Source organism: Embiotoca jacksoni, unplaced genomic scaffold, assembly GCF_022577435.1.
Source record: "Embiotoca jacksoni isolate LCO1_2020_lvr unplaced genomic scaffold, fEmbJac1.0.p SCAF_30, whole genome shotgun sequence".
Classification (NCBI taxonomy): domain Eukaryota; kingdom Metazoa; phylum Chordata; class Actinopteri; family Embiotocidae; genus Embiotoca; species Embiotoca jacksoni.
Genome location: NW_027185382.1, coordinates 5,396,597 through 5,422,854, shown reverse-complemented (window position 1 = coordinate 5,422,854; position 26,258 = coordinate 5,396,597). Strand labels below are relative to the sequence as shown.

General features: G+C 45.2%; 4 protein-coding genes across 4 annotated transcripts; 3 read left to right on the top strand and 1 right to left on the bottom strand.

The window, feature by feature from the left end:
• Positions 1-1,232: 1,232 nt before the first annotated feature.
• LOC138206900 (uncharacterized) lies at positions 1,233-6,250 on the top strand. Its single transcript, XM_069163739.1, has 14 exons — positions 1,233-1,624; positions 1,738-1,768; positions 1,855-1,912; positions 2,018-2,622; positions 2,863-2,909; positions 2,992-3,094; positions 3,199-3,568; positions 3,788-3,863; positions 3,942-4,081; positions 4,159-4,262; positions 4,399-4,453; positions 4,588-4,673; positions 4,750-4,863; positions 5,977-6,250. Exons 1-14 carry the CDS (start codon positions 1,233-1,235, stop codon positions 6,010-6,012), a joined length of 2,217 nt encoding a protein of 738 aa, XP_069019840.1. The 3' UTR covers positions 6,013-6,250.
• A 913-nt stretch (positions 6,251-7,163) lies between these two features.
• Positions 7,164-8,476, top strand: LOC138207159 (required for drug-induced death protein 1). The gene is made up of 2 exons (XM_069164202.1): positions 7,164-7,416; positions 8,171-8,476. Exons 1-2 carry the CDS (start codon positions 7,204-7,206, stop codon positions 8,330-8,332), a joined length of 375 nt encoding a protein of 124 aa, XP_069020303.1. The 5' UTR covers positions 7,164-7,203; the 3' UTR covers positions 8,333-8,476.
• A 1,507-nt stretch (positions 8,477-9,983) lies between these two features.
• Positions 9,984-18,598, top strand: LOC138207101 (solute carrier family 22 member 13). The gene is made up of 11 exons (XM_069164122.1): positions 9,984-10,350; positions 11,225-11,322; positions 11,400-11,554; positions 12,994-13,162; positions 13,248-13,350; positions 13,830-13,975; positions 14,326-14,537; positions 15,156-15,264; positions 15,329-15,580; positions 16,431-16,511; positions 18,510-18,598. Exons 1-11 carry the CDS (start codon positions 10,084-10,086, stop codon positions 18,535-18,537), a joined length of 1,620 nt encoding a protein of 539 aa, XP_069020223.1. The 5' UTR covers positions 9,984-10,083; the 3' UTR covers positions 18,538-18,598.
• Positions 16,610-26,127, bottom strand: sh3yl1 (SH3 and SYLF domain containing 1). Its single transcript, XM_069164124.1, has 11 exons — positions 26,043-26,127; positions 23,998-24,108; positions 23,809-23,922; positions 23,128-23,192; positions 22,850-22,962; positions 21,060-21,188; positions 20,829-20,973; positions 20,354-20,435; positions 20,191-20,250; positions 19,074-19,106; positions 16,610-18,735 (listed from the first exon to the last, which is right to left on the bottom strand). Coding segments are annotated over exons 1-11 (1,062 nt in total). The 5' UTR covers positions 26,044-26,127; the 3' UTR covers positions 16,610-18,526.
• Between the last annotated feature and the right edge of the window lie 131 nt (positions 26,128-26,258).

The window sequence follows — 26,258 nt, the reverse complement described above, 5'->3', positions numbered from 1 at the left end:
GACTCGTAAGATTTCAGGTAGAGACGATAGAGACTCGTAGGATTTCATGTAGAGACGATAGAGACTCGTAGGATTTCATGTAGAGACGATAGAGACTCGTAAGATTTCATGTAGAGACGATAGAGACTCGTAAGATTTCAGGTAGAGACGATAGAGACTCGTAGGATTTCAGGTAGAGACGATAGAGACTCGTAGGATTTCATGTAGAGACGATAGAGACTCGTAGGATTTCAGGTAGAGACGATAGAGACTCGTAGGATTTCAGGTAGAGACGATAGAGACTCGTAGGATTTCAGGTAGAGACGATAGAGACTCGTAGGATTTCATGTAGAGACGATAGAGACTCGTAAGATTTCATGTAGAGACGATAGAGACTCGTAAGATTTCAGGTAGAGACCATAGAGACTCGTAGGATTTCATGTAGAGACGATAGAGACTCGTAAGATTTCAGGTAGAGACGATAGAGACTCGTAAGATTTCATGTAGAGACGATAGAGACTCGTAAGATTTCATGTAGGGACGATAGAGACTCGTAGGATTTCAGGTAGAGACGATAGAGACTCGTAGGATTTCATGTAGAGACGATAGAGACTCGTAGGATTTCATGTAGAGACGATAGAGACTCGTAAGATTTCAGGTAGGGACGATAGAGACTCGTAGGCTCCGCCCCCACCTCTTCAGGTCGTGTCCTCCATGTTACTAATCAGACTTCCTTTGCGTCCCATAGATTCTCTCGAGGACACCATCCAGATAAAATACTCCCCCCCACCCGCCCCCCCCCCCCCCCCACACACACACACACACACACACACACATTAATGATGCACATGAACACACACTCGGGGTCAACAGGTGTGCGTGTGCATGACAACATGTCTGACATTTCCTGGACATTTTCCTCGACGTCTACTCCTCCCATTATGCATCACTCCTCTCTGGCCCAGTCACCTCCTCCTCTCTCCTCCATCTCATCTTTCAGTTACCATGGCAACCCTCCTCATGCCAAGGTCCTTATTTACTTTTTCACCTGTGTACATGTAAACACGACCATTTACTCATTTACTGTTGATTCTTTTCAAATGTATTTATTGATGAATTTCCTGATCCACAGATGACCTCCCCCCTCCCCCCCCATCCTCAGGTCACCTCCCCCCACCTCCACCACCCACAGATGACCTCCCCCCCTCGCCCCCCATCCTCAGGTCACCTCCCCCCACCTCCACCACCCACAGATGACCTCCCCCCCTCGCCCCCCATCCTCAGGTCACCTCCCCCCACCTCCATCATCCACAGATGACCTCCCCCCTCGCCCCCCATCCTCAGGTCACCTCCCCCCACCTCCATCATCCACAGATGACCTCACCCCACCTCCCCCATCCTCGGGTCACCTCCCCCCACCTCCACCACCCACAGATGACCTCACCCCACCTCCCCCATCTTCGGGTCACCTCCCCCCACCTCCACCACCCACAGATGACCTCACCCCACCTCCCCCATCCTCAGGTCTTCTTCTCTCACCCGCCCCATCCTCAGGTCACCTCCCCCCACCTTCCCTATCCTCAGGTGACCCTCCCCTCACCTCCACCAACCCCATGTCACCTCCCCCCACCTCCAGCACCCCCAGGTCACCTCCCCCCACCTCCTCTCCCCGCCTCAGCACCTCCTCTTCAGCCAAAATCTTGAACCAGATTTAGAGAATCCGAACTGGATCGGATGTGAACTCTCTGAACTCTCCAGACTTCTAAACGGAGACAGTTTCTCCTTCGAGGTAAGTCGATCATCTTTTCTGTCCCAACAGAAACAGAAGCATGACTGATTCGGATCACAGCATTATAATGTGTTTCTCTGAAACAGAACCAGACCACGACTCACCTGGATCTCCAGCTGCAGAACCAGAACCAGTTCAACACTGGTGAGACTCACCATACGGATGAATGGGAGAACACACACAGACCCGACAACAGTCACACACTTCTTGTCGGTGGTGTGTGTGGACAAGGTGACGCGTCTGGTCCAGGTCAGGACTCCTGGGGACCTCTGGGGCCGACCCTGTCCCAGCTGCAGTACTCTCCGCTGGGCTCCATGTCCGCAGGAGCGTCCTCGGGGAGATGGAGCTCTGTGGAAGACTTCCCCAGTGATCAGTTATTCCACCACAGTTACCATGACAACAGTGGTCTCCAGCCCTTCTGTAGCCCCACAACCCCTGGTCTGAGCCCTCATTACCCCCAAACCCCAACTGTCTCCAGCCCCGGTCCTCAAATGTATCCCAAGACAGACAGACTGGGTTTTCAAACCTCCAGCTACAGTCTGGATGACGTTGTGACCTCTGACCTCCTCCCGGGTCAGACTGAGCCCGGTCAGGACCTGACGGGCCTCCATCACAGGGCCGGCAGCTCTGACACCAGTTTCCAGGGAAGAAGCAAGGATGTCGGCAGTACTGGTCCATCTCCGGGCCTGGCTGCTGGGCTGAGCTGGAGAGAGGAGGGAGGAGGAGGAGGAGGAGGAGAAGGAGGAGGAAGAGGAGGAGGAGGAGGAGGAGGAAGAGGAGGAAGAGGAGGAAGAGCAGGAGGAGGAGGGGGAAGAGCAGGAGGAGGAGGAGAGGGCCTACCAGACTGGACCCGGGTGTGTTGTCCTCCTAATTCTAATCTTTTTAATTTGAAAATAATTCAGGAAAGAAGGAAGTATGTGACTAAAGTAAAGACGTAAATAAATAATTAGGTCCACGAGTACGTATGTGAGAATCTGTAAATAACGCATAGATAAATAAGAGATTAGAGAAGTGTGAAAAAAAGTGAGCTCATGAAATGTTTTGATTGATGTTTTTTATTTTTTCTGTTTTAATTCCTTGTATTTTATTTTCAGAGGAAACAGGTGAAACACGAGATCTGCTCGGAGGTTCCCGACTCCAGGTAACCTGCATGACGTTGATATGACGATGACGATGACGATGCTTGTGTTGGTCATGTAATGACCCTACAGTGTGTGTTGTAGGCTGCTGTGTACGGTGTGTAAGCGTGACTTCAGGAGCCTGCCAGCGTTGAACGGTCACATGCGTTCTCACAGCAGCTTCAGATCAATTCCCTGCTTGAAAAAGGTCCATATCAACATTTTAAAAACCTATTTTCAGTCCTTCCGAGGACCGTTGAGACACGTTCTTTACTTTTGAACAATTGAACAATGTCTGTCCCTTTTCTTCAGGACTCCTCCCAGCCTGTTCAACGCTCAGTCTCCATGGTGATGCCCGTCTCCGTGCCTGTCCAATCACGAGGTGCGTCTAAGTCAGGGAGGAGTGGGCAGAGGAGATGCAGCCGCCTCCCCCCGGCCACCGGAGGCGCTGTGCTCTACCGCAGCCTCATGCACCTGGAAGAGGAGGAAGGGGTTGCTAGGGGTGATGATGACGACGGTGACGGAGCAGTCGCCGACGGTGACGGAGCAGTCGCCGAGACCGGCGGCGGCAGAGGTCACTACACCCCGCCCCCCATGCTGTGTCCCCTGAGGGCGGGGCTGGGGCTGTTGTGCTCCGTCACCACCAGGAGGCAGCAGAGAGCGCAGACTGTTCAGCTTCACAGTAAGTCAATTCGTCGGTAAGATTCCCGCTAGTGACACCTAGAGGCTGCAGCGCTCACTACAAAGACATTTATCGTGAACAGACGATTACGCTAACGCCACGTTAATCCAGACAGTGGCCCTAACGGAAAGGCAAAATAAAACTTTATCTAAACACACAGACCTCTTCTGATTGGATAACAGCCATGACACGATGTTAAGGTGTGTCTCTGATTGGCAGATGGATTCAGTGACCCTGTTGCCGTGGAGACAGCCCGCCCCGCTCCTGAAACGTTAACGTCGGGAATCATCACGCCGTATGTGAAACTCAACTTTCATAAAATTATACCGTGCGATGATGTCACTTTCTGATAAACTGCAGCTGTCCATCACAGGCGGATCAATTTAGGGCGGGGCTTTCAGGCTGAGATCCCGCCTCTACAGGCCAGAAAATACACCTGCTTCAATTCCCACAATGCACTGCTGCTGTGGACGCCGTGGGACGAGCTGGAGTGTCCTGTCAATCAAAACAGAGGTAGGCACAGAAAGACACAGAAGGTTTTTCACGACCGTTACGTGATGATGTTCTTCACGGGATCGTTGTTCGTCCAGTCGAGACTCTGCTGTTGATGGCTCGATCCAGCGTGGTGCCAGGGGGCGGGGCCAGTCCAGAGCACACCCTCCACGTCCTATCAGAGTGCAGAGGAGACTTTCAGGTAAAACGTCTCAGCGCCTCAAATATAGTGTCTTGTTAAATTGAACACAGTCTACCTGAAGATAACGAGACACGTAAGATGCTTTTGGATTGTCCCAAAACAAACATGGCCGACACAAATCTGTTTTGTCCCCCAGCTGACGGTGGAGAAGCTGCTGTCCACGCCTGAAACCAACAGCAACAACCGAGCCGGTCAGCTGCTCCTCCTTCAAACAACTATACATTTGATTCTTTATCACTGAGAGCTTCATGCGTACAGAAGAGATTCCTACAGATGATGTGATGATGTGATGATGTGATGATGTGATGATGTGATGATCCAGCAGGTGTCAGCTGGAGCGCGGCGGAGAGGAGGCGGCTGGTCAAATCTCTGCAGCTCCATCACAAAGACTTCAGCAGCGTTCAGAAAACCGTGAGTTTGGACTTCAGCTCGCTGCGTTCCTGTCGCTGTCGACCGGTAGCTGATGATGGATTGATTCCGTGTTCAGGTCCAGACCAAGTCCCTCTCCGAGTGTGTCCACTTCTATTATCTGTGGAAGAAGAAGCTGAGTCTGACTGCGAGGACCCCGGCCGTGCTGACCGTCACTCTGCCCGACGCAAATGTAAGAAACACGTGGCGAGGGGCGGACGGGTCGACAAAACATTTTTTTTTTTCTAACCACCTGTTAATTATTGTTACCATGACGATGGGGGTCCTCAAACCTTACACCAGTACTTTTTCTTTTAAAACCAAACTGCAATCTATCCTGAAACACAAGTTTAGGTCGAAACCAAAACAAATCTTCAAAGGTTCAGTATTTATTTCTTAATATGATATTTGGTAGATTATCTTATTACATGACTTGGGACTTGTTAGTCTTGGCTGCGGTTCTGTCCTCGGTGATCAGGTCCAAAAACGGCTCCTGTAGTCCAGGTCTGGGTTTTAGGACGAGATACTAGTTCTACCCTGCAGTCGAGTCGCTTCACAGTTTCAGGTCAGTGAACAAAAATGAAACTAAAGACTGACGAATAAAAACCACTGAAACCAAAATATTGTTATCACACACTCTCCCACACGCACACACACACACACACACACACACACACACACACACACACACACACACACACACACACACACACACACACACACACAGTTCCTGTCAGAGGTGTCACGCTTCTGAACAAACTGTGACTTGACATTTCAAATAGTCAGGGTTTCTGTGTGTGTGTGTGTGTGTGTGTGTGTGTGTGTGTGTGTGTGTGTGTGTGTGTGTGTGTGTGTGTGTGTGTGTGTGTGTGAGTCGACTTAGTTTCCATCACTTTGATCCATTTTAACTTCCTGTGAGTTCTCCGAAGTTTTGTTTTGACCGTCAGACTGTAAATAAAACTCTTCACTAATGTTTCACAAGTCACACACTCAAACACATCAATCTGAACCTGTTCCTTCAAATACACTCAAGTCTTGATTCAGGACCCAAACCAGGACCGACAAGTCCCAAGTCAGGTCCCAAGTCAGGTCCCAAGTAAAGACCAGCGAGTCCTAAATTAAGTAACAACACGACCAGCAGGTGTTCGTCAGATCTCAAAGGTAACACGTTCCACGTTGAAACCAATCAGAGACAGAAACTGATGATTCATCGACAACCTGACCGAACAAATAAAGTGTGTTTGGCTTTAATGCTGAGAAAAAGTCACGAACCTTCTTTCCTCACTTCTTCTTTGTGATTCTCCAGGGTCAAAGGTCGTCAGGATCTCCAGAGGCATCGTGAAGTCGACACACTACGTACCAACACACACACACACACACACACACACACACACACACACACACACACACACACACACACACACACACACACACACACACACACACACAGATATAGATTTTGTCGTTAAGGTTGAATAATAGAATCCACCTCCTTCTGTATTTATTATCAGATAGTAATAATAATAATAATAATAATAATAATAATAATGTCTTGAACTGAGCTGAACATGAAATAAAACTCCAACAGGAAACAGTTTCTGTGTTTCTTCACTTCCTGTCAGAGCTGCAGATCTTCGTATCTTTAATTGTGGTCTGTTAATAAACTCACTCCGTGAAGAGAAGCCGAGCAGCTGGGTCAGAGAGCAGCTTCAGGCATGTTGGGTTCTTGTTTTCTTCCTTTAATCCACTCGGTCTTCGTTTGGGGCCTTCGGGTCTTGACGCTGAGCGGAGCTCCTCTTATTACTGCCCGAGTAAAAAACACAAAGATGGAGGAGGAACGTGAACACGAGGCGCTGCAGCCGCCACCAGAATGATGTCGTCTCTAACGTCAAAAGCATGCGGACACCGGACCACGGAGACACACGTCGGTGTTCCCGTTCGTCGTCCCCGTCCGGAGGGGTTGAGGTCGGAGCTCCGGGTCGGCCCGGTCCACTTCTTCCACGCTAATGTGGGAGGAGCTTTTCTTTATGACGCCGCCATCGAACCACTGAAGCTCAAGAGGGTGGAGACGATCCAGGAGAAGTCAGGCCGGAGGCCTCCGACGTTCTCCGTGACGGAGGAAGTCGAGAAACGCACGGTCGCATTCAGACAGGAAAAGTGGAAAGATCACCACTTCCTGTACAAGTCGTATTTGAGGTGCACTTCCTGTTTCGTGACCTGATGAATGAAACACATTCATGTGTTTTCAGTGTTCCCACACTTTGTGTTCACGACGTGTTTTTACACTTTTTGGATGTTTACTTTTTGGAGTGTTTATTCTGTAAAACAAACATCAGAGACTCAAACTGGAGGAGAAAACAGCTGCTGCACAAACTTCAGCTCCGACCGAAAACTCCACATTCTTCTTCTAATCCTGCTTCATGTCACAGCTTCCTGTGGCCTCCGTGAGCTTCAGGCGACTAATAAAGTTTGACTCCTCCTCGCTCCAAAGGTCCTTCTGCCTGAAAACAAGAGGAGGACACCAGACGAGGGGATGGGAGCGCCGGAGAAGGAGGACGGAGCTCCTTCACCGGGCAGGAAGCAGCACAAAACCTCCAAAGAAGTTCATTTCAGCGTCCTGCCGGATAAGTACGAACCTCTGATCGAGGAGGTGGAGGAGGAGGAGGAGGAGACGGCAGAGGAGAGGAGGAGGAGGAAGGAGGAGAAGAAGAGGAAGAGGAAGAAGAGGTACAAGAAGTACAAGAAGGTAAGGAGACGTGGTGACCTTTGACCTGCAGAGATGTGTGAGGAATCCTCCAGAAATCTCAATCAATCCGTGGAGGAGCTGAATGAAGTTCAAATATGATCCATAACGAACACAAATATTTATAAATCAATAAAATACAAATAAACACGAAATGATAGAAGTTAAAAATGTACAGAAATAACTGAATTAAAAATAAGTCATAAAACAATTCATAAAATAATTTAGTAAAACGAATATTAAAATAAATGAAATATATGAAAACAAAAAATGTCTAATTAAAGAAAAAAATTTAACAAAAATCAGTAAAATATTAAAATACAAACAGTAGATAAAGTAAAACATTATTATTATTATAATGGCCAATTAAAAAAACAGGAAATCATTTTAAATAAAAAATAACATTAATAGTATAGAATAGATTTTCGGTTTAATTCGTCATTTCAGCTGTAATATTTACAAACATAAACAAAGTCCTGCTTGTGTTTGTTTGGAGCTTTCTGCTGTTAAACATTGACTGAGCTGAGTTTGACCTTTGACCCCCGAAACACAGCACAGACAGGCTTTATCGTCCTGATAGGAGACACAACAGAGACAAGCTGGACACACAGACACAACTACACACCTGTACAGAAGTCAGGACCAAAGAGTCCTCAACAGGTCCCCGAACCATAGCCTGAACCCCACTGAGGTGGAACAGCCAATCAGAGCGCAGCAGCCCTCCACCAGCTGACTGACTTCTTCTTCTGTGGTGCAGAACGTGTGGAAGGCGCTGCGCCTCAGCTGGCGCTGCCTGATCACCGGCCTCCGCAACATGGCGTCTACCTACGCCACGCCCCTCTCCGCCGTGGCCACGCCCCTCTCCGCCATGGCCACGGTGGTGACGGAGGTTCAACGAGCCGGCGGCAGCAAGGCATGATGGGACACGGACGGAGACGGAGGCGTGTCCTAAATGTGTTTACGTTAACTTCACATGTTTGTTTAGGTCTTTGTTGTTGTTGTTGTTGTTGTTGTTGTTGTTGTTGTTGTTGCAACATATTTACTGAATTTATCAAATAAATTTAAAAGTAGAAACGGGCTCTTTGGTGTTTTATGCCTCCTTGTCTCCTTTCCTTCTGTTTCCTCTTCCTTTCTATTCTCCCTCTGTTGTTGTCATACCTCCTCCTTCCCTCCCTCCTCTCTCCTTCCCTCATTCCTTCTTTCACTCCCTCTCCCTCCTTCCTTTTTTCCTTCCTCGCTCCTTCCTTCCTTCCCTCCTTCATTCTTTCACTCCCTCCTTCCTTTCTTCACTCCTCCCTTCTCCCTTCCTTCTGTCTGCTCTCCCTCCTTCCTTCCCTTCTCTCCTTCCTTCCTTCCCTCCTCCCTCCTTCCTTCCCTCCTCCGTCCTCTCTCCTTCCTTCCTTCCCTCCTCTCTCCTTCCTTCCCCCTCCTTCCCTCCTCTCTCCTTCCTTCCTTCCCTTCTCCCTCCTTCCCTCCTCTTTCATTCATTCCTTCGCTCCTCTCCTTCCTTCCTTCCCTTCTCCCTCCTATCTCCCTCCTTCCCTCCTCTTTCATTCATTCCTTCGCTCCTCTCCTTCCTTCCTTCCCTCCTCCCTCCTCTCTCCCTCCTTCCCTCCTATCTCCCTCCTTCCCTCCTCTCCTTCCTTCCCTCCTCTCTCCTTCCTTCCTTCCCTTCTCCCTCCTTCCTTCCCTCCTCCCTCCCTCCTTCCTTCCTTCCCTCCCTCCTCTCTCCTTCCTTCCTTCCCTCCTTCACTCCTATCTCCCTCCTTCCCTCCTATCTCCCTCCTTCCCTCCTCTCCTTCCTTCCCTCCTCTCTCCTTCCTTCCTTCCCTTCTCCCTCCTTCCTTCCTTCCTCCCTCCCTCCTTCCTTCCTTCCTTCCTTCCCTTCTCCCTCCTTCCTTCCCTCCTCCCTCCCTCCTTCCTTCCTTCCTTCCTTCCTTCCTTCCCTCCTCTCTCCTTCCTTCCTTCCCTCCTTCACTCCTATCTCCCTCCTTCCCTCCTCCCTCCTCTCTCCTTCCTTCCTTCCCTTCTCCCTCCTTCCCTCCTTCCCTCCTCTCCTTCCTTCCTTCCCTCCTCTCTCCTTCCTTCCTTCCCTTCTCCCTCCTTCCCTCCTATCTCCCTCCTCTCTCCTTCCTTCCTTCCCTTCTCCCTCCTTCCCTCCTATCTCCCTCCTCTCTCCTTCCTTCCTTCCCTTCTCCCTCCTTCCTTCCCTCCTCCCTCCCTCCTTCCTTCCTTCCTTCCCTTCTCCCTCCTCTCTCCTTCCTTCCTTCCCTCCTTCACTCCTATCTCCCTCCTTCCCTCCTCTCCTTCCTTCCCTCCTCCCTCCCTCCCTCCTTCCCTCCTTCCTTCCTTCCTTCCCTCCTCCCTCCTTCCTTCCCTGTCCCCCTCCTCTCTCCCTTGACAGAAGTGAGACAGGACGTCCCCTAGGCGTCGCTGTCTCCCTGTCCTGAGGACAGTGCGCTCCCTCCAGAAGGTGGGGGGGGGGGGGGGGGGGGTGTCTGGAGGGAGGTCTGGGGGGGTGGAGGGAGGTCTGGGGGGGGGGGGGGGGGGGTGGACCTGCTGCCCGTCCCGGTAAACAGCAGCAGCTGTTCAGCCTCAGAGAAACAAGCAGCGGAATGTGGAGCTCCTGACGGCCATTTTGACCGATCAAAGTTGAGTCCCCGACCGGACATGGAGTCCCGGTCGTCCCGGTCGTCCCGGTCGTCCCCGCTGCAGCTCTCCGTGTACTGCCGCCTCTCTCTCGTGTTCTTCTTCACCTCCTTCCTCTTCTTTCTGGACGTTTTCGTTGCCGCCGTCGCCGCCGAAACGTGTCGCCTTGACAACGGCACCGCCACGCTCGCGACTCGGGTGCCGCCGAACGCGGGGAGCAACCAATCAGGGGCCGGGGAAGTTTCAGAGGGCGAAGCTGATTGGACGACGGAGAGCAGGAACTGGGACGTGAGTGAAGACGACTTTTATGTGTTTTTTATGGTTACGTCATAAATACAGTTTAGACACGTGCGTCAGATATGATTATTTATATATTAGAGAAGCATCAGCTGATCTTCCAGCTTTGCCTCTAAAAAGGATAATTTTCTTCAACATATTGACTTTTTCACTCAAACTGAAAATATCATTTTGGGCTGCTGAAGTTTGCACGATAACTTTCACAACTGTTCCACATTTAATAAATGAAAAAACTAAAACTGAACAGAAAACAATAAGTAGTCGTTAGTTGCGTCTTTAATACTGTAAACACGTCACAGCCAAAACTCTCGATCCACGTGTTAATGTGCAACCTAAAGCTGTAAATGAACTGTCGGCCAACGTTGCAGTGAAACATCAACATTTTATTTTTGTCTGCCACCTTCTGGCATCCAGTGTTAGCCTAGCTTAGCATAAAGACTGGACGCAGGGGTAAACTGCTAGCCTAGCTACAATCAGAGAGCAGTAGGTTCACCGTCTGACAACTGAGAGGTTTGATTTTGGGCCAGAAAGATAAATTATTCTGTAGGACGACCATGTGATTAACACTGGAAGAAGAAGTGATGTTCAGAGGTCATGTGACAGAGTGTGACAGAGGTCACGTGACAGAGGTCACGCAGGAGTCCTGTTGAAGCCCAGAAGAAGACAGCCTGCGTTTAGTGATTTTTGTTTACACCAAATGTTTTCTGATGGCTTGACGGTGTCCCGACGCCCTCTGGTGGAGAGGCGGGTGTATCACATCGTAGACGTCCTGATTTTATGGACAAAAGGATACATCGATAATAATCGTACGATGTGGCGCTGTGTTGTCTGTGATTAGTAATTCATGTGTGTGTGTGTGTGTCAGTCAGTGTGTGGTTGGACAGACTGGTTGTCTCATGGTCAGACGCTCTACATGGTCGGTCAGCTGCTGGGATCTCTGGTGGGCGGAGCCATATCTGACCGGTACAACACACAACACACAACACAACAAACTGCAGGTTTACAAAATACTCGTCTAAAGTTTCACATCTGCTGTGCAGGTACGGAAAGCGTCCGACGCTGCTGGTGTGTGTGTGCGTGCACGCCGTGTGTGGACTCGTCCCCGCCGTCCTTCCTCAGCCCGTCCTCTTCCTCGCCGTCCGCTGCCTGACGGGCGTCTGCTGCTGCTGCATCAACATCTGCGGCTTCAGCCTCGGTAAAAACCTGAAAACACAAGTGTAACATCTCATCATGTCTTCACTCTTTAAATTCATTTCATCTGCCTAGGTCATTATTATTATTATTATTATTATTATTATTATCATCATTATTATTATCATCATCATCATCATTATTATTATTATAATCATTATTATCATTATTGTTATTATCATTATATTATTATCATTATTATTATCATTATCATTATTATTATTATTATCATCATTATTATTATTATCATCATTATTATTATTATCATTATTATTATCATTATTATTATAATTATAATTATTATTATTATCATCATCATTATTAGTATTATTATTATTATAATCATTATTATTATCATTATGATTATTATTATCATTATAGTTATCATTATTATTATTATCATTATTATCATAATTATTATTATTATCATCATTATTATTATTATCATTATATTATCATTATTATTATTATAATCATTATTATCATTATTATTATTATCATCATTATTATTATTATCATTATATTATTATTATCATAATCATTATTATTATTATTATCATTATTATTATTATCATAATTATTATTATCATCGTTATTATTATTATCATTATATTATTATCATTATTATTATTATTATTATTATTATTATTATTATTATTATTTTACAAACAATTCATTTGAAAATAAAACGTCCAAAAATTGCTTCAAATCTCACTTGTTCTTCCAACTCAAAAATACTGTGATAGATTACGAAGGTCAAAAACCTACAACAACCTGAACGGATTGTTTATCTAATCAGATAAATCATCAGTAAACTCACAAACTCTCAAATAAAAAGATTTTCTGCTTTTCAGAATATTTTTGTTGAAACAAAACCAGAAGTTCAAAGACCTCATTTGCTTCTAAAGTTACGACGGACGTGATTTTATTGATTAAAGTCAATTGAAGGAAACGTTTCTGTATTTTTCTGAGCGTCAGAAACCCGTCTGGACTCTCTCTCTAAAATAACCTATAAAATGGTATAAAACCTTGCGCGTGGTGTCTGAAGCCGGAGGTGTCGGCCCGGCCTCGCTGACCCGGTGAGGTTTATTGGACCGCAGTGGGACACTCGCATGCACACGGCCGGTAACGACCACGTGTCCCTGATGAAGTCCCGTTGAACCGGCTAATGAAGCTTCCTGCAGCTCCCCGACCTCCGACCCCTCCTGGGCTCCGGAGATCTACGGAAGCCGTCAATTAGTCCGATATTTGATTTAATCCGACTGGACAGTGTTTCAGAGAGTGAAGTGGGTGTTCGTCCTGCTACCGCCGGAGCCCAAACACCTCCGTAGATTTACCCGCTTTCAACCCTTTCTAAACGTCCAAATTGCCCCTGAAAGCGTCCTGGAGACGCAGCACTGTCCTCCTCTCTGAAACCACGGCCGCCGTGTGACTGTGTTGCAGCGGTGGAGTGGACCTCCCCCGCCGCCCGGCTGTGGCCGCCGGCCTTCCTCCCGTTCTGCTTCAGCCTGGGCACGATGGGCGGAGCTCCGCTGGCCTGGCTCTGCCACACCTGGAGGAACCTCCACCTGTCGGTGTCTCTGCCGCAGCTCGTCTGTCTGCCTCTCTACCTGTGAGCAGCGCGCCTCTCTCACCTGTCCCTGTGTCCTCAAGGTCTCCGCCGGGGTTTTTGAAGACTTCTTTTTCTGTCTTCCAAGTTCGATCCCAGAGTCTCCTCGCTGGTTGTTGTTAAAGAGGAGGATGGATGTGCTGGATCGTTACCGTAGCAACAGCCCGGCAGATAAACGGTGTCTGGACCTGGTAAACACACAAACATGTGATCAGTGCCATTAAAGCTTGTTTTGTCGTCACTGTTGGTAAATATTTTTTATTGTGAAAGAAAATGTTAAATGAATTTAAATGTCAAAATTCTGCAATTAGTTTGTAATAAATAAATTAAAGTTGGATCGGCACTTTAAATGACTAATTTCTGTTTTTTTTTTTTTTAAATGCTATTTTGCTCCTTTTGCCTTTTCGTAGTGTCTTGTGTAAATGTCGCCCGTCACCACAGGTTTGGCCAAAGAGAACCGAACAGACGTCTTTAAGTTCCTGGTTGAGAACCGGGTGCAGAAGAAGGAAGTCAGATTAACACATCGGTTGTTTTGACCGCGGGTGAAACAGACGGGTCCTTTAATTGTCCACCGATCGACCTTTGACTCGTCGCGTCCCTCCGAGACTCTTCGGCCTCCGGCGCACCGATGTGTTTTAGTAAATGAGTTAACAGCTGTGTTTGTGTGCAGCTGTTGGACTCGGCCTTTTCGGACTTCCAGAAAGTAGCCGAAGTTCAGGAGGAGGAGCCTGTCGCTGGAAGCCACGCTCCCAGCGACATCATCCACCTGAGACACCCGACCATCCTGCTGCGACTCTTTATCATGAGCTACCTGAGGTACACTTTCACAACTAAACGGGAACATTTGGTGAATAAGGTCAGAAGTCTTCCAGGTTGAATGAAATGAACAAAGCTGTAATCAATAACTGATAACCGGCGAAGGCTGGACGACCGCCTCGATCTCTGCTGGTCACCTGACGTCATCCTTCTTATTCTCAACTTCTCAAAAATGAAGGAAATTGCTTCAAATTTGGCACAAACGCTCACCTGGACTCAAGGTTGAACTGACTCAATTTTGGGGGTCAAAGGTCACGGTGAGCTCATGTCTGACCCATTCTTGTGAATGTGATGCGTCAGGTCGCCCTGAAGGGAACGTCTTCTGATCGGAGGCTGTTTGTCGTCCTCAGTGCCGTGTCGGCGCTCACGTACTTTGGGATTTGTATGAACATCGGCTCGTTCGGCGTCGGCGTTTACTGCGCCCAGTTCTTCTCCGGCCTATCGGAAGCTCCCTGCTTGCTCATCCCATTGGTTCGCCTGGGACGCCGGCCAATCAGCATACTCGCTCTGTTCCTGAGTGGAGTGTCCTGCTTCTTGGCTCTGTTGTCGTCCAGATACAACGGTGAGCAGAGTCCCGTTCAGAGGTTCCCTCAAAAACTGAGCAACATAAAAGTGTTGACATGTTGACGTGAGCGTTCTGTAATAATGTGACATCCAGATGATCAAAACAACCAGCAGCCTCAAATATTTGTATCGTTTGTAAATGTTACGACACTAACAGACTAAAACTACAAACCGCAGGCTGTTTCAGCATCGGACGCGTTTTGTTTCCAGGTTCTGGTGAACTCTTGAACTCCGTTTATTCAGATTTGACACAAACGTTCACAGAGATGAAGTGATTTCATTTTGGGGGTCAAAGGTCACAGAGTCGACCTTTTCCTCCCGTTCTTGTCAACGTGATATTTCAGGAACGCCTTGAAGCGTATTGTCACAGATTTAATGACATTAGCAGTTCAAATTCTTTTGAAATGACGTGAGCCTGCATGTTAAAATGTTGATTCCAAGTTTATGATTTAGAAACTTCAAATATCAGCACGCTTTCACAACTTTGCAAAAAACGTCCACACGTGATTTCCCGAACACGAGCCGTGTCCTTCACGGGTTGAATGTCCCTGTACGCTCAGCTGGCTCTGAGCTGGTTATGGATGAGTGACCGGGGATGAATGTGCTGTGTGAGCAGGTGCTCCGGTGCTGGTGATGAGTCTGGCTCTGTTGGGGAAACTCTGCATCCTGGCCGCCATCTTCATCTCTACGCTGTACAGCATCGAGCTGTTCCCCACCGTGGTCCGGTACGACACCGCACACCTTCACACAGGTAACCGGCAGGCCATCAATGACCTCTTTCTACTGCAGGCAGCGCTGCGTGTCGCTGGTCAACCTGTGTTTTCGGATCGGATGCCTGATGAACACGCTCGTCCCGCCCAACCCCAACGGAGCCATCTCATTGGCCGCGATGGTCGTGTACAGCAGCGGCCCGATCGTGGGCTGCGGTTTGTGCCTGCTGCTGCCGGAGACCAGCGGCGTCCCTCTACCCGACTCGGTGGAGGACTGCGAAAGGCAGCCCCGGCCCCGCCCACCCGCCTTCAGCGCCCCCTGGAGGACACGGTGAGAACAACAGCCGACCTGAGGACAAAACCAAAAAGTGTTTTTAAAACCAGCTCGAGCTGAAACAGTCAATCAGACATATTCAGCAAATACTGTGATCATTTAATCGTTAGTCAAAGCTCAACCTTTGAAGGTAATTTAAGTCTTCCATATCCATTTTTACAATTAATTAATAATACATTCATTTTCTCAATTAAACAATCAATTGTTTGTCTTTAAAAAAAACTGAACAGCTGACAACATATTTAAATTTACCATTATAGAACATAAATCCTCACAAATAAGCTAAAATAGTTGATGACTTTGGTATATTATCAACTAATCAGCGTTGTCCAGTCAACCTACAGCTGAAGTAATTAGTCAATATGAACTGGCTGTTTCTATAAATGTCCACAGATATAAGAAGTGTTTTCTGAGTCGGCTCCAGCTGGAGGAACACAGACTGTTTTTCTACTTCCCAACATGTCGACCAGAAAAAAACAATTGATTTAAGGTTGAAATGTACCTTTTTAAGACTTTAAGGCCCCGTCTGAGACACACATTCAACTTCGGAAAACTTGTGAAATCTTGTGGGACGGTTTCTTCAACGTTTTTCTACAATATTGAAATCTTGACATTTATTTTATTTTGTTTAAAATCTTTGCCAGAAAGAAAATTAGGGACTCGAACACGTTGGCAGCTGTAGAGAGTCTTGATTAATGGTGTGTGTTATTGTGTGTGTGTGTGTGTGTTATTGTGTGTGTGTGTGTGTGTGTGTGTGTGTGTGTTATTGTGTGTTTGTGTGTGTGTGTGTGTGTGTGTGTGTGTTATTGTGTGTGTGTGTGTGTGTGTGTGTGTGTGTGTGTTTCAGGACTTTGGTGAGCAGCCAAACCAGGAAAGGAGAGATCCTCCCTGCAGAGAAAGACGACACGCACACTCAAACAGGACTGATGTGAGCACAGTTTGTTTCAAGTGCAGCGAACAGCTTTAATTACTGCTCTGATTGAAGAGACATACAAACAAAAAAAGAGTGAGCGAGTTCATTTCAGATTTTTACTTCATTGAGGTCTCATGATTTGTTTGCAGACTTGAAAAGAATTTTTTTTCCTCACGTCATTGTTTTCTTTCCGTTTTTATCACTGTGAAAATTAATTAATTGAAATAGTTTTTTTTCCTCGCGGTCATCATTCAGACTCAGCGGTGGAACAAGTTTTCATGATGACACTTAAAAACGCAAAGAAAAGTAAATACATACATGATAGATGAAGACGCATTAAAAGTGAACATCTTGACTTTTAGTTTGGGTCAGGTCTGACTTCCTGTTTCAGGTCCCCCTGCAGGACAAACATGGAACTGCAGCCTTAAAATGGGCCTTTTTTAAAAGACTTTGTTATTGTTGTCTTTCCGAGATAAATCAGTTTGTAATAAATTAAATCAAAATGTAGATGTGTTTTCATGTCATTTTAGTGAAATTTAACTGTAAAATAATTAAAATTTTTAATTTAATTAGAAAGTATTTGGGCATTAATTTGATGATTAGTTTTTTTAAACCCTGTGCTCAACTGTGATCGAGTTTATGTTTGATTTAGTTCAAGTATCAACAGTTCAAATTGACATTTTTAACTGTTTTGAGTTTTTAAAGCATTTATTTGCCAAAAATCTACATAAAAAAATTAAAATAAAAAAATCAGCAAAACGTTTATAAATTTGATATATTCATGGTCTCCGTACATTCCCAAAACACCACAGATATTTTAATCAAACTAAACGACAGAGTAGTCCTGCTGCCATGTTAAAAAAAAAAATCATCATGACACAAAGTAAACAGAGAAAAGCATTTATACAAATAATTCACCCATCCATGTCCTGACATTTAAAGCTGTAAACGGTAACAGATTCCAGGACTGAAGCTTTAAATGCTGTTTAACATGAGCACACAGTGAAAAAATAATAAATACTTCCACATATTCAAGTTAAATTCCCCCGCCTACCTTCATCTGCTGTGTAAACGGCTTGAGTTTAAAACATTTCAGTGGAGTGCAGTTTTATTTTGGTGCAGAAATAAAAAGGCCCTATTTTCTGAGTTTTATTTTGAAGAGAAAAAGCAGTAAAGGGGTGCCCATCACCATAATCACCTCCACAATAATAATAAACTGTAAATAATCTTCCTTCCAAAGACGCCTGAACTCAACACTGAAAAGTTTGATTTCGACAATCTTGTCAAAAATGATCATTATTGATTTTCATCGTTTTTATATTTTAACTGTTGGATCATGAGACTTTCCAGCACTGAAATCAGAAGATTTCATCAAAGAAAAGTTTTACATTTTAAGGTAACTTCAGTTTTTTTTTTAAACATATATATATAAAAAAAACAAAAAAAAACATAACAAAACACTTTTTAATGAAAATTCTATGATGTTTTTAATGTGTGGTTGTTGTTGTTGTTTTTTTTTTAACTCTTAACAGGTCCACTAAAGTTTTTATCCCTCACTATATTATAATTCCTAAAAATATTAGAAAAGATTGCCCCCATTTTATGCTCACGAGCTACAGGAGTCTAAAATCCCAACTAACTTGTCTCCATGCCTAAAGATGAAATGTTGAATAATTTATCTATAATCTTTAGATGCATGTAAAATCAAATCAAATGTTGTGTTTTATCAAACAAAAGTTCCAAAACCCCCACATAATAAATTTAAGACCAAAAAGTTACAGAAATATTAATGTAATTTTAAAATAAAAACTATATCCATACTTATATATCAAAATAATCTACAAATTTGTCTATAAATTCAAATTTATTTATATAAATATTAATTTTAGTTAATTTTACTAATATTTATTTTGGGAAAAATTTGTTATTTTTGCTTAATGAGATTAAGAAATTTAGAGAAATATTGTGTAACAAAAACCTTCAGAGTTTGTTCTCTTGCACTTCCTCTGTCAGACCACCAGGGGGCAGCGTCAGTACGTGACGAAGTTGGCAGGAAAGATCCCGACCCGCCCGTCGTCCAGTTGCCCCTCCCACCAGTCATACTGGGACTCGGTCTTGGTGATGATGGTGATCCGGTCGCCGGGGGTAAAGCTCAGATCGCCGGGCTGCTGCCCCGTGAAGGGGTGGGCCGCCGTGACGACCAGCTGCCCGCTGGCACCGCCTACTGACGATCCTCCACCTTAAGAGAAACAAAAAGATCAAGCATTAACTAGTTTGTTGACAATTCTTTTGAGGAAAATGTTATCCCCAAATACCTGCAACTATAAAAAAAAAATGAAAAGACCAACTAAAAGATTTTCACACAAATATTTCAGAATATTTTAGTCATTTAGAAAGTGATGACATCAAATGTGAAATAAAACCATAAATGATTTCATTTAAAAATTACTTCAAGTTGGATCTGGTATTTTCAAAACAATTCAAAGCGAGTCTTGATTTTAACAGTGAACATATTTAGCTTTTAGTTGAATGAGTTTTTCTTCACCTATTATGTAAAATGTCAAGTTTAAACGTTACCGTAGCTCTGAGAGTTTCTGGAGGCGAACTGACCTGAAACAGAAACAAAACATCAAACAATCATTTTCAAATAATACAAAGAAAATAAAAAGAGTTTTAAATACTCTGTTTTTCAAAAGGTGAAGGGGGAAAAAAAAAAAAAGCCAACTATTTAAAAGTTAATGCAGAAGTTTAAAGAGTTTAACAGTCTTATGGTCACATTTATTAACAGACTACTAATAATCCAACTTAATTATTTGCTTTTATATCATTCAATAACATAATTAAGTCGCACTGAATCCCAACTTAAACCATCTTGGGGTACCTAACATAGAAAGGTAAAAAAAAATATTATAAAAATAATATTACATTTACAAACCTTTTAACCTTTGGTGGAAGAAATGGTGAAATAATTACGACTATAAATTTATGTACTAATTAAAAGTGTGATTACACTTAAATTGTTTATTTATATGCAAATAGTGTAATCAGACTCTTTATTCCTTCTTGTTTATAATTTTTGGGCTGAAGTGGAGTCTTTCCTTTTATCCTGATATTTTAAAACATTTCATTTCCTCGTGTTTGAACCAGGAGGTTAAAATAAATGCAGTATGCGGTTGCAGGTCAGCGCGGTGACCACTAGAGGGAGCTGCAGCCTCAAAGCAGATTACAAATAAACTTTTTCTGTCACTTCAGAGGACATCACACTGACTCACTCCAACTTTAATCAAAGTACTTAAATGATTTGCTTCGAGGAAATTTTTGGTCCCGACAGGAAGTGGAGTTGCCACGGTGACGCTGTGTAAACGGACCTCTGTCTCCACAACATAGCAGCGGGATTATTAACGAGTCCGTGTGATGATACCAAACGGCTTCATCAAGGTTGCGGGTTAATGACAGACCCGAGTACACACACAGGCTGGTTCTTCTATCGTTGTGAGGACCCTGGTTGACTTGCATCACGGAGTCCCAAAACTGGATTCTAACCTGGACCCTAAAAACCACATCTGAACCCTCCAACAGCCTTCAGAGAGTCAAGATGTCCTCGCAAGGACAGACGGAGGGAAAGGACACAAGGAGACGGTGAAGGGGACGAGGAGAAAGTGAAGGAGAGGAGGAGCTAAGAGGTGAAACTCACCTGAGGTTTCATGTTTGTAGACGGAGATGCTCGGGTACAGAATGTTTTTTTTCCCTGCTCCTGTGCGCACACACACACAATTACTCACTGTTTACACCACAAACAAACCGACAAACAAACAAACAAACAAACAAACAAACAAACAGCGGTGTTTCAGGTTTACCTGCGTTGGCCGCTGGCTGCTGGAAGCTGATTGGTGCTTTCTGCTGGGGTGGAGCTGGAGGTCTGGATGGAGGACCAGACGACTGCAGACACACAAACATTCACAGGATAAACTTCACATTAAAACCACCATAATTACTGTATTTCAGTGTGACGTTGTCACCGTTACACCTGCGCTACAAGTCCAGCCCTTTACGTTCTGTAATATGAAGCGTGCCGAATGCTCAGCGAGCAGCTCCTGTCTGCAGAGCATCATGGATGTTCAGACACGTATCACCGGATCAGTTTGGTACAGAAGGAAAACTAAAACCAGACAGATTCTCAGGCAGGTTCTACGGTGGGAAAAGCATCTTTTTGAAATGGTTTCTAACGGTTTATGAATGTAACGAGAACGTCATCGTCCTCTCAGCGAAACGAGCCTCACATCTCAGTACGTAGCAGGAGCAGCATTGAAGCTGCTGGTTAGTAAACGGCACCTTGGCACGCATGTTCTTGCTCATCCAGTCGGCGGTGTAGGCCTCGGTGTAGACGTCCAGGACGTGGTAGAGGTTGGAGCACTCCGGCGGAGGCTCCACATCACCGTTCAAAATGCCCGACGCTCGGATGTCCCGGGAGTAAAACCTGCAGATGAAATCCTCGATTAAAGACGATGACAGCGCGAGTTCAGGCACGCAGCGGCAGGACGGCGCTCGGCGTTTTGTTCGTACTTGCGGTTGGTTTCTTTGCGTTCGATCAGGTAAGAACCCTCCAGAGAAATCCCAGCAAACAAACCTCTGGACCTGCAGTAGGTGAAGACCGCCGCCGTGCTGCGCAGAGCCACGTCAGCCTCCACGTTCCTGATGGACACAGTTCACTTTAACATGACGGGGGGACAACCACGAGACAAAACTACCACAACGAGACAAGACTACCACAACGAGACAAGACTACCACAAAAAGACAAAACAACCACAAAGAGAAACAAAACTACCACAAAAAGACAAAACAACCACAAAAAGACAAAACAACCACAAAAAGACAAAACTACCACAAAAAGAGACAAAACTACCACAAAGAGAAACAAAACAACCACAAAAAGACAAAACAACCACAAAAAGACAAAACTACCACAAAAAGACAAAACAACCACAAAAAGACAAAACAACCACAAAAAGACAAAACTACCACAAAGAGACAAAACAACCACAAAGAGAGACAAAACAACCACAAAGAGAAACAAAACAACCACAAAGAGACAAAACAACCACAAAGAGACAAAACAACCACAAAGAGAAACAAAACAACCACAAAAAGACAAAACAACCACAAAAAGACAAAACAACCACAAAGAGAAACAAAACTACCACAAAAAGACAAAACAACCACAAAAAGACAAAACAACCACAAAAAGACAAAACAACCACAAAGAGACAAAACAACCACAAAAAGACAAAACAACCACAAAAAGACAAAACTACCACAAAAAGAGACAAAACTACCACAAAAAGACAAAACAACCACAAAAAGACAAAACTACCACAAAAAGACAAAACTACCACAAAAAGAGACAAAACTACCACAAAGAGACAAAACAACCACAAAAAGACAAAACAACCACAAAAAGACAAAACAACCACAAAGAGAAACAAAACTACCACAAAAAGACAAAACAACCACAAAAAGACAAAACTACCACAAAGAGACAAAACAACCACAAAGAGACAAAACAACCACAAAGAGAAACAAAACAACCACAAAAAGACAAAACAACCACAAAAAGACAAAACTACCACAACGAGAAACAAAACTACCACAAAGAGACAAAACTACCACAAAAAGAGACAAAACAACCACAAAGAGACAAAACTACCACAAAAAGAGACAAAACTACCACAAAGAGACAAAACAACCACAAAGCAATCATAAAATGGGCTCATGGACACTTTTTTCACCAAAGAAATGTCTTCTGTTCCTCAGTTTTTAGTTTCAGGCCGTCTTTGCTTTCCTTTATTTCCGTTTCTGAAACACAGTCCTGTTTGTGGCCGTCTGTATAATCTTTGAGTAAATATGTATCATGTGGCTTTTATTTATTAACTTTTCATTCACAAATGAACTTTGTTTGGACCATTTAGTCCAAAAACAGTTCAGATGAAGGCGCTCGTTTTCCAGTCCGTCTGCAGGTGTTTGATGAAGAGGTGTTGACTGCTGCTGATGTCAGCATTTTCCTGGCCACGCCCACACACCTGCCATCACACGCGTCCTAAAAACCTGTCGAACTGCCCTGGAACAACCTCTTTATTCTAAATTTAACCTGCCGGTCGTAAATCACAGCCCGCAGAGTAAATCACAGCTGATATCGCCGCAGATAGGATCCTTCTTCAGCTCCGGACCTCAAAACACAAACTGTCATCGAACACCTCGTAAATCTGGAGGCGGATTAAAACACGACGACCTAAGCTGTAATTTAGATCAACAGTAAATATTAGAGGCAGTTAAGAGGCAGACAGGTGGCGCTCACCTGCCCATGGGTCCCACGGCGACGGTGCAGTTCCCGCCAAGCGTCAGGTTCCCGCCCTTGGTGAAGGCCTCGATAGCTCTGCGCTGGTTCAGGATGATCACCAGGTCGGACACCTGAGGGGACCAACACATCCGCCGCTACTCAAAACATCTCACAATCAGCTGCTGCGACGAGCTGCGCTCAAACTCATCCCTGTTATTTATTAAGTTCCAGAAATTCTCCTCCGGGACGAGTCGATTCTATCTGATGAAGTAAAAACAAGAAAGACGAGGACTCACCTCCACCCCGATCTCGAAGCCTCCACCCAGACCGGCGATACCGATGGCCGAAGGTGCCGACCAGCCTGAGCACACAAACACACGCGGTGAACAACGTGCGATTGATGCTGCTGTTTCTTTAAGCTCTCAGACGTCTTTATTCACGCTCATGACAGATGGACCGGGAGACATGACTTGGGTTAATATTGGCGCCAGTGATTCCAGATGTTGTAAACCGCTTCCTGAATGTGAAAATCCGTGAAACCGAGGAAAGCGTGGTGAGGAAGTCCGGCGGCGGCGCAAGCAGCTCGGTTCGGTCCGTGTGACCTTCGGAAATCTTTTACACGGCAACACAAAATGTCACAAAACAACAAAAACAAAAAACAGACAGTCAATCTGCAGAAGACAACGAACTCCGACAACAGAAGACTAAACACATGTCTCGACGAGACAAATATCACACGACGAGAACAAAACACAAAGACGGGACGAGGACGAGGACATGACACCAAGACAAAACAGGAAGAGACAACAAGACACAAAACAACAACATGCAAAAAGACACAAAAAGTTGCGACACTTCAGGACTGAACAAAACCAAAGACGACGTGACACCAGGAGAGCTGGACGCGGCCTCTGAACCGGCCTGCGCAGAAGTCCAGAGAGAAAACTCCGTATTTTAGAGACAGCTGGAGGTCTTACGTCTGTCGGCCAGCCTGGCGATGACGACGCCGCTGCCTCCTCTGGCTGTGATCATGAAGCCGGCCTTGATGACGGAGATGATGGCCAGACCTTCGGCCTTCGCGATCACATGAGCTGCAACACACGCAAAACACACGTCAGTACGCACGCATGGAAGAACAACGCGCTGAACGGCCGGGCGGAGTTTACCGGGGATGAGTTTGTCGGGTCCGTTCCGGTTGGAGATTTCGGTGAAGTCTCTCAGGATCTTGGCGGCTTTCTTGGCCTCGGACTTCAGGTTGGACGGAATCGGGTTATTCACTGCGAACACGCAAGTTACGCGACTGGTCAGAGGCATCGAAGTCACAATGAGCTCCTCGTTCACCTGAATCCATCTGATCTCCATCTGCGGCAAAAGAAACCTCCGAAAAGCTGCGACTGCGAGAGCTCGCCTTTAAAAAGAGAATTTATCCTGATAACTGACAGCTGATCTTATTGGTTGATCAATGCTCCAGTTAATTACTGGTTTAGTTCACGAAAAGAAAAATGCTTTAAAAAGGCTGAAAAGATTCAAGAGTCTCGATTAATTGTTTGTTTCTTTGTCACGGTTGCGTCTTCAATTTAATTTATTCAATTTGTTATAAAACAGCAAATCCTCAAATTGAAGGAACTAAAACCAGAAGATTTTGAGTTAAAGTAACGATCAGATTTCCCTCCACAGGTTTGTCAGACGACCGAATGTACTCTGAGCGCGCTCAGATTCTGTCCTGCAGCTCCTGAACCTGCAGCCGGAGAGCAGCGACCAGTCGGCCGACATGCCGACAGCAGCGCATTCCTGACGCGTGACACAACGACGCGCTGCAGCCTCAACGCAACGTCCACATCCACGGCCGGCAGCACAACACAGCGCTGACCTCTGACCTCTGACCTCCAGTCCTGGTTCTACGACTCTAATCTGATCACAAACAAAATTTGAACGTAAATGACGTCATAACCCAGATGTGTGCGGTCGAGGGCTTCAGCGCTCCCGCAGAGAACTTATTGTTCTGTGAGGAGGTTCCTGGATTCTGTGAGGAGGTTCTGGTGGTCTTTCAGGCTTTGAAGCAGTTCTTTACGTCCTGTCGGGGCATTCTGGACATGAATAATGGGGTTCTACCGGTCCTTGATGAGGTTCTGCCTGAGATGACGAGCTCATTCATTAAACTACTTTAATTACTTCTCATTAATTTCACTCACAAAATAAACCGACCCAGCGGTCACCTCTGTTGCCATGACGATGGCTCACTATTTTTACCTCCGGCCAATTAACTGCAAAATGACTAATTAACCAATCACAGGTCTCAGAGCCCAAACTCAATCAGAACTAATTAAGAGCTAATGAGATCTCGTTAACACTAACGAGCTGTCAAGAGATTCGCTGCAGGAGGACTGTTGTCGTGGCAACAACCATTTGTAATCCATTGAGTAATATTTCCACATTTTGTTTAGACAAACTGTAGATGAGCATTCAGATTATTCAACCGTCAACGAACCACATTCCACATCGAGAACTGGAACTGACAAGATGCACCTTTAAAGGTACGGAGAGCGTCTTCCATGTGACAGGAAGCTCTGCAAGGCGACAGAACTTCAAAATAAAAGACAACACCTCCACCAAGAAGAATACATTCGAAGATGACGAACAAATAAAAGATCACCAGAACTTCCTCACAGGTCTGAAAATGTCAGATAATTATAAAAAATTGTCTGAACAATAAAATAACCATGAAACGTCTGAAATATTAGAAAAAACAAAAACTGTTGATAACATTTCAGAAAATGTTCTAAAGATATTATTTTGTCCCAAAATGTGCAGAACATGTTCATAAAAAATGGCCAAAACATTCCCAACAAATATCATAAAAATGTCAATTAAATACTGATAATATTTCAGATTTATAAAACAAATAAAGTCAAATATTTGTTTGTGTTTACTCTTGCATACACTACTTCCTCTGTAAATAAATATTTGGTTATTTTTTTGTTTATTTTTCTTGTTTCCTCTCCCATCTTGGTGACCCCTCGAAGGGCCCTGAGCCCCATGTTGGGAAACGCAGACTGAGCTAACATCTTTACTGAGAGCAGGAAACTCGGCTGTTTGTGCTGTAATGGAGAACTGAGAACAGGTAGAACCCAGAGAGGAGAACGTGGAGACCGGAAGCAGCAGAACAGACAGAGAACACTCTTCTTCGCGTGTTTAAGGCTCTTTCACTTACTTTTCTTCTCCTTTCTGCTTCTTCTCTGGTTGTTTCACTGCAGACAGGTGAGCTGCGCGAGGCTCTCTGCTGCCTTCACTTCCGCCTCAGCTGACTGGAGCCGCAAAACGCACGTAGAAACCAGAAGAGGCACCTGGACAGGTGAAGTGAGGGAGGAGGAGCCTCCTGAGGACAACTACAAACGTGTGAATGAGACGGAGACGTGTTGCTAAGGAA

Coding starts and splice junctions, on each gene's coding strand:
- LOC138206900 (XM_069163739.1), top strand. CDS start 1,233: ATGACCTCCCCCCCTCGCCCCCCATCCTCAGGTCACCTCCCCCCACCT. Junction 1,625..1,737: donor CCCACCTCCAGCACCCCCAG/GTCACCTCCCCC, acceptor TGAACTCTCCAG/ACTTCTAAACGGAGACAGTT. Junction 2,910..2,991: donor TCGGAGGTTCCCGACTCCAG/GTAACCTGCATG, acceptor TGTGTGTTGTAG/GCTGCTGTGTACGGTGTGTA.
- LOC138207159 (XM_069164202.1), top strand. CDS start 7,204: ATGGGAGCGCCGGAGAAGGAGGACGGAGCTCCTTCACCGGGCAGGAAG. Junction 7,417..8,170: donor GGTACAAGAAGTACAAGAAG/GTAAGGAGACGT, acceptor TCTGTGGTGCAG/AACGTGTGGAAGGCGCTGCG.
- LOC138207101 (XM_069164122.1), top strand. CDS start 10,084: ATGGAGTCCCGGTCGTCCCGGTCGTCCCGGTCGTCCCCGCTGCAGCTC. Junction 13,351..13,829: donor ATAAACGGTGTCTGGACCTG/GTAAACACACAA, acceptor GTTTGTGTGCAG/CTGTTGGACTCGGCCTTTTC. Junction 15,581..16,430: donor AGCGCCCCCTGGAGGACACG/GTGAGAACAACA, acceptor TGTGTGTTTCAG/GACTTTGGTGAGCAGCCAAA.
- sh3yl1 (XM_069164124.1), bottom strand. Junction 22,963..23,127: donor GCTTCGAGATCGGGGTGGAG/GTGAGTCCTCGT, acceptor TGGTCCCCTCAG/GTGTCCGACCTGGTGATCAT. Junction 19,107..20,190: donor CTACAAACATGAAACCTCAG/GTGAGTTTCACC, acceptor TTTCTGTTTCAG/GTCAGTTCGCCTCCAGAAAC.